The following is a 7,586-nucleotide window of genomic DNA, read 5'->3' as shown; positions in this document are numbered from 1 at the left end:
TCAATCAGTTTGAAAATGGGGGGTGCTCAAATTTAATAATGCAAGTTGTGTTCACTGTCTTTCTGAAATTGCACAGGTTTTTTCTCGTGTAATTTTAAATAAGATTGGTGTTTAAGAATAAGATTCTGAGTTGTAAACCGAATAAAATTAAAAAAATATTAGCCAAGTGTCATACAAAAAATAGATATAAAGGAATAAAATACTGCAATATTTTTATATTAAAATATATACAATAGGATGGTGTGTGCTACCAGTGATGACTTACGATATTGAAACTTGATCCGTCAAAATAGGACATACTAAAGTCGTCGGAAACCCCCTTGCATGTAGATGGCTTTCTAACGATGGAAATGTTTGGGGAGGTCTATATCAGGCAATGGACGTCCTATATCTGAAAAAAATATAATAATCATAAACTATTAATAATCTTACATTAATTCACATTTCCCAATAAATGTTTACAGTTTATTATACTGAAACAAACTAATATTTTGTTTTTAAAGCGTTTTAATAAACAAAACGGATCTTTAATTTATTTATTTATTTTTAAGAAATATGTGCTCATTATATTTATGACGTTAATATAAGATTGTTTTCAGATTATTGCTAGTATTGCGGTCATCAATCGACAGGGGTCGGAAAGGGATATACATAACAAATTACATATAGTACAAAATAATTATAATATACCTACATATGATAAAAATAACTGTATAATATTATAATATATTAACAAAACAGTTAAATACAATATGTAATCATTTCCAGTGATAAGCATATTTACATCTATTTATAATAAAAACTCAAATTAATTAAGAGATATTATATTTTAAATCAGGCAAAAAAATTATAAAATGAGATGTATTAAACAATGTTCACGCATTTTCCATACACTTTTGCCATACTATTTGGACATTTGTCTCCACTAAAAATAGCAGATGGTGCAAACCCAGAGTTCCCTATATTGATGTTGGGACGCTTTAAAACTACGGCTTCAACTTTATTTATCTTCACATCCAGAGAAGATTCTTCTAAGACCTCTGTTTCTATTGGATCACTTGGTTGAGTTAAAACGAGAGTTACTTGAAGAAGACACAAAACTACTGCGAAAGCGTTACACATCTCGTCTTTACTAAGCCGTGGAGTCATAGCTACTAACTAAATAACAGGAAAAAAATGAGACATTTACTCACGGAGGAAATATATAGACGACGAACAAAGAAATGTGAACACTTATTAACGGTTCCGTATATAAATAAAGTTCACTTTATTAGCGAGTATTCTCATTTATCTTGTTATCTTAACTTAGTAAAGTCTTCAATTAATTACTTTAAATTACTTTGAATTTTTTGAGAAAAAATTAATTAAATCCTTAATAATCCTCTCACAAAATGATAACATATAGTGCAAATACAAACAATTTTCTGTCTTTTATATTCGCTCACAGATATTCCTAAAAATAAAGTCCACTTCGGTCAAACTTCAAGATAAATATTACCTTGAATTTTGACAAAGTCGTAGATAATTAATAATGTTAACTACAAGAATAATTAAAATTAATTCATATTTTTTCCCAATACACTGTCTTATCTATAAAAAGTTTCCTCTTTGCTCTATGAGAGAGCACAATTTGAATTCATCATGATTAGTTTTCACGACGTCGACGTCATCGTTTCAGCTCGTATAAGCCCACTGCAAGATGTAAACCTTAAAGATATCTATGAGAGGATATACCATGATCACCACACTTGGCAGGAGGGTTGGCGATCGCTGTATATTGTACACAGTGGACGCTACTGCCCGTCCTCCGGAAGCTTATTTGTGAGCAGTGATAGTCCTATATAATTAACCAACAAAGTGTGAGTTATATAAGACTGTATCCCAGGAATCTACTCCGCAACCCACGGTCGCAAGTCTTAGTCCTCTACCGCTATTCTAACAATACTCATTTTTTTGTAAATACATTCTTCGCTTATTAACGTAGGTAAGTTCTCAGTTTCTAATTTTATTATTAGATTACTACTGCTGCATTTAATTTGCGTTGATCTCTATATCATGTTTGATAACGATCATTCATGGTCATATGTCAATACAAAATATTTCACAGGGACAGAAAAAAACAAATTAAACAGCAAAAACAAATTTAATGACACTTTACATGCAGGGCGTTACCCCAATAAATAATCCTATACTGAAAGTGACAAGCCCGCCTATATTGCAGTACTTAGAGAGACAAAGTGGTTCTCTAAGACAGTAGAAACATATTAGTGGCCAGACGTCACGAGGCTACTTTTTGAGTTCGATGCCCTCTATCGCAGTATTCTCAAGGTTGAGGTTGAGGAGTTCTTGTGGTACAGAAGAACCTCATACTGAATGTTTCATGGAAATACCCGTTTCTGAACGAAGTTTCTAGTCTAGGAAAGATTAACCTGCGGCTAGTGAACCACTTACGGAACGGTTATGGTTGTAAGATTATTATTATAATCATACTTTTCAAAACATCTTTTAAATAACTGACATCAAATCAGTATTCTCCTGATTTTAAATAAATATATTAAATTTTTAATAGTAAATTCGTATACTCATATTTTTTGTTTTAATTAATATATTTACAGTAAATAAATTAAACATTTTTACATACTTTGAGCCATGTTTTAAAATTGTTTGGTTACTTAAAATGCCCATTTAGTTAATGGTATAAAAAATTGCCCGGCCTATCAAGGAGTTTCGCCACCCCTGTTCGACATACGGAATGTTAATTCGTAACATATTTAAAAGATTATGAACATCACTCTGGAGCAGTGGTAATGTCTATCATTAAGTTACAGGGATGCATAAATAAACGCAGCATAGTTTAGGATCAGATTTCAATTCGAATGAAGTCATCAATCCGTTATCAGTTCATTAATAACAATTTATTTTTATATCGATGAATCATTGATAACTATTATCATTGTTATCGGCTTATAACCCGTTAATATCAAGGTCTCTCCGCGAGCTACTGTCCGCCTACTCTCCGGCGGCATTGGAAGGAATAACGCCTCACCTCGGATGCAGTCGGCTAGAAATTTAGGATTTCACTACAGGGTCGAGTTTTGGGGACGATATCATTAAAACAGTTAGTTTAAGATAACTACAATTAAAATTAACTTATTACAAATTATGCGATAGAAAATAACTTAAAACTTCATCTAAAATTTAATACTCCGACTATTAAAGAGTCATAATTCCATGGATTCACTTGCGGATTAAGTCTAACGCGTTGTGGAGATTCGCATCGGGTACAGAGATCGGGACATGCGTTGCTGGTTTAAAGAGGCATGCAATGCACTGAAACTCACCATTCTCAACCAGATTCCTCTCCCTTTATATCAAATTTTTAATAATTCTACCAATCCTGCCTCTGTTCCAGAAATGAGCTAGTGTTTGCTCATGACATACTAAATTAACTAATATTATTAATCCTAATAAGGTCTACTAAATCTATGTGGTAATCAAATATATATAAAGCAAATTCGATACTACTTTTTTTGCTTGGGTAACAGCGTGGGTAGGCCTTCCCCTAGATGGACTGACGATATAGTGATGGTTGCTGGAAGTAGTAGATGTGGACGGCGCAAGGCTATCTTTGGAGGTAATCTATGCCTTGAAGAGGGCTGGTACGATAATTACGATAGCCTTCACGCCCTTAACCCAGACTACGAGTATATATATTTATACAGACAAGACGTCAAATATATAAATCATAGTATTATATTGTCCTATATTTACTTATTTGAGCCTATACAACAACGTAAACTCAAACGAATTTAATGACATTTTATCAATTTTTAAAACAAGTGTATACGTTATTAACAGTCGACAATATAATTCCAATTAAATAATAATATACAAAAAACTAATAATATACGAATAACAAGAAACAATAAATTAAACATAAAAACAGTAAACAATTGAATGACGTGTACCGGTCAAGAAATATATAAATAACTACAAAACTTTATAAAAATTCTAAAACTCATGTAATAAAAATAACATACATAACAATAAAAAAACGCTTTTCAATAATTTATATTACATTTAATTAAAATTAAAATTACAAATAGATATTTTAATAGGCTTATCGTCCCCATATATCGACCACGTAGTTATAACCATAACCTCTCGCTGACTGTATCCTGATTGAAACGTTGTTATACCCAACACCCCCTGATAGCAGCCATGGGGTCGCGTACTGTGTGTAACCCACTTCTATGACCTGGACCGCTGTTATTCTGGTCGTCAAATTGCCACGGTAAACCACATCCTGCGTTTGAAACGTGTTCGCGATTGCCAGTTTTTGAACGTAAGTTCTGAAAAAAAAAAATATTAAAATTTTTAAATACAAAACAACGTTCCAAATTTAAATATTTATGAACGGACCATGTAACACTTTGTTTGAAATTTTTCGAGGCTAAAGTGAATAAACGTTTTCTATTCTGGCACGGTTTAGTGCACCTAAAGTTTAATGGGTTAGCATTTATGTAACGTTGCCTTATATTTTTGCTTAACAATCTTGTTTTCGAGTCACGAGGGCTGTTTATGTACGCTTGAACAGCAGCTATCGTCTTTTTCAACCATGAACTGCTATGTATTTTTTGCGTTTAATTTTATTACATTATATTTACCAGTTTGTAAAATAATGTAGTTGTTGAAAATTCATGTAATACACGAACCCGGAAATAAGTATTGAAGGTGGACGAATATAAATCATTTGCTCGTTCCGACGGCACAAGAGAGTTGCCTTTTTAAACAGTGAAGACAATGTTATACTGTTAGTCGAATATAAAAAAAATCTAACTATTTTGTATAGGAAGTGTGTTGTATTCAAATACATGTAAAACATGCATACATGTAAAACAATCTTGATGATGAACACTGCGGAGGCTATTTCTCCGACCCATATACACATTTCTGATATATGTATATATATTTATGTACATATTTCGATCGATTTTAACGCCTAGTTCTTAACCATTGTTTGTGAAAACTACTACATTTTTAAAACGCTCTTCATAACAGTATTTTAGTTTTGTATCAAATATGGTAAACTATTTAAAGATTCTATTTCTCCCACGCGTTCTCCTCAAGTCATCACCGTATGAATCTCACGCCATCGAACCTGCATCTTGATCACTTTTATGACATCGTATATTGCGACGTTCATTGTGTCTCTAATCGGAACAAGGCAAAAGAGCACGTGCTTACTGAGCTTCGTACACGTGCTGATTTGCCCCCTTTTTTGCTGGTAGACGTAGGACCAAATGTTAGAAAGTTCTTTTGTAATGAATTTCGGTCGAGAATGATAGTGCATACAAACATAAATACCTGTTCAAGAGACGATCGCCGGGGCGTACATATCCATAGTATAGACTTGATCTGGGCGACGGCGACCTCACCACAGAGGAAGTTAGCCCAGCCACCAACACTGCGAGCACCGTGCATACGAATAAAGTCTTCATCTGTAAAACGTCGTAACCTTTATTAAAACAAAACCATACTATTTAAAATAACCATAATATTTAAAAAATCATCATTTTACAGTTAAATAAAATATTACAATAAATCGATTTTAATCACAAATCTACTAAAATATATTATAAACGTTATTATATATGTATGTATTTTTATACGTTAGATTTAAATTTGGATTTTTAGATCAAAATAAAAAAAAACATTACATAAATAAAAAGATTACAATTAAAAACCTCCGCTTATAATTATATAATGTAATGTATTATTTAAATTAAAAAGTCGTAAATCATATTTTCTTATTGAATTCGCTCTTTTTTTTAGTTTGTTTTCTCGATTTTAATAATTTAACATTGCGATAATTTTTATATTTATACATGGGAGCTTAACAGTGTCTATATGTTAAGTCATATGTATGTATGATTTTACTATTTGTTGCCCAAATAATACAAAATAAAATAAGATAGCCGTGCAATATGTTTACCAAAACACGAAGTTGTTCACTTTTGGTCTTGATAAAAGTTTTATAGCGAATCAAATATAGTTTAAATTAATATTATGTAAATTAATAAAATGAATCATTATAATACGCTGTGTATTATATCTACTAATAGGGTACAGTTTTTAACAAACTGCTTTCATTTTAATAAACATTTTTCTATATATGTTCTGTTGAGATCTGCCATCTCTTGTTTCTTATCAGTGATAAATACAAGATTACAAATGTCAGATGCTATGTTATCACACAAACTTTGTATACCCTAAATAATATATTCAGGTGTTTTTACACAAGAAATCACTTTATGAAATGAAAAATCTGTAATAATAATAAATATTATAGTTCCTTAGTAAACTGTTTTTTTAGGTGTCAAACGGAGCGCAGTTTTTAAGCATCATTACACAAAAACAATATTATTCGTCAGTAACATATTAAATTGTGTTATATACAAAAAGCTCATTTTAAATTAAGTTATTTATATTTAATACAGATGATTAAAAAAAGTCATCCGCTCAACGAGCCATTAAGAGAGCTATACTCGGGATTTCTTGAAGAAATGGAATCAGGAATGAGAAGAGCCGTTATAGACAGAGCCTTGGGGATTAGCAAGACCAGGTGGCAGTGTGCAGATTATACAGAGCGCAATACAGATGGCTCCTGGAGGCTAAATTACTGGAGTAAAGACCACGGATCGACAAGCACAGGAAAGGACTTCTATCCAAGGTGCAACAGACGACCTTGTAACGATCGACGGATGATTCTGGATGCAGACTTCCTATCGGGCTTGTTGGAAATCTACGGGGAAGGAGGGTGATCCAATGATGGTGATGATGATGGGAAACAGTCAAATGAATTTAGGTGAACAGCGTTAATTTTTAATGATACATACTTTTAGTAAATAATAATAATAATAATAGAGAATGACAAAGCGTTTAAGTAATATACTATAATAAAATATACTAGAATTAAAATGACTAATAACTTACCTTACCTTTTGTATCGATACAACCAAGTTTAGCAATAGACTTGTATATAATTCTAACGGTAGTACGTGATTTCTACATTTATATGGAACAGACAATGATAAGTCTGATAAAAGAGATAAAGTATCTGTGAGTCATATTTGATACAATAAAACAAACATACTTTCATGGAAACGGTGCCTTGAATAACATTTGCATTACTATAGTTTGGTCTTTGGTTTTGTCTGTACACATTTGCCATAATATAACGAAGTGACACGAATCTCGTGGCAAACTCATCATAGACGCTATCGAAGCCGCTGTACTGCCTTTCAGTACGCTGTACCGCTCCATTTTGTTTTTGTATCGGCTGTGCTTCGAGCCCTTTTTTGGCCACTACCGCGCGGTCCCAATGCGCGGTACAGCGGTTTCGGTAGCACTATAATCATCATCATTTTAGCCATAAGTTGTTCACTACTGGACTTAACCGTCGTCGTTAAAAGCGGCCTGCACCCGGCGTCTTTCAACAATATTAACAAATTCGACTGTCCAAAAAATCTCGGTCAATTACAATGAGATGCTACTCAAATCTTTAATAGCACCACCACGTTACT

At 32.6% G+C, this 7,586-nt stretch overlaps 1 protein-coding gene across 1 annotated transcript; it reads right to left on the bottom strand.

Moving 5' to 3' along the window:
• Positions 1–4,058: 4,058 nt before the first annotated feature.
• Positions 4,059–5,501, bottom strand: LOC137925373 (probable salivary secreted peptide). The gene is made up of 2 exons (XM_068768805.1): positions 5,368–5,501; positions 4,059–4,352 (listed from the first exon to the last, which is right to left on the bottom strand). Exons 1-2 carry the CDS (start codon positions 5,499–5,501, stop codon positions 4,121–4,123), a joined length of 366 nt encoding a protein of 121 aa, XP_068624906.1. The 3' UTR covers positions 4,059–4,120.
• Positions 5,502–7,586: the final 2,085 nt, after the last annotated feature.

The sequence above is a fragment of the Battus philenor genome, unplaced genomic scaffold, assembly GCF_028537555.1.
Source record: "Battus philenor isolate CCGP_79_NKW_IND1 unplaced genomic scaffold, ilBatPhil1.0.hap1 SCAF_27, whole genome shotgun sequence".
In the NCBI taxonomy this organism is placed as follows: domain Eukaryota; kingdom Metazoa; phylum Arthropoda; class Insecta; order Lepidoptera; family Papilionidae; genus Battus; species Battus philenor.
Note: the sequence above shows the minus strand (reverse complement) of the source record. Positions and strands in the feature narration are given on the sequence as shown.

Excerpts from the sequence above, each read along its gene's own strand:
- LOC137925373 (XM_068768805.1), bottom strand. The coding sequence starts at position 5,501 with ATGAAGACTTTATTCGTATGCACGGTGCTCGCAGTGTTGGTGGCTGGG. Across the intron at positions 4,353-5,367 it reads GGCGATCGTCTCTTGAACAG|AACTTACGTTCAAAAACTGG; the intron begins GTATTTATGTTT and ends TTTTTTTTTCAG.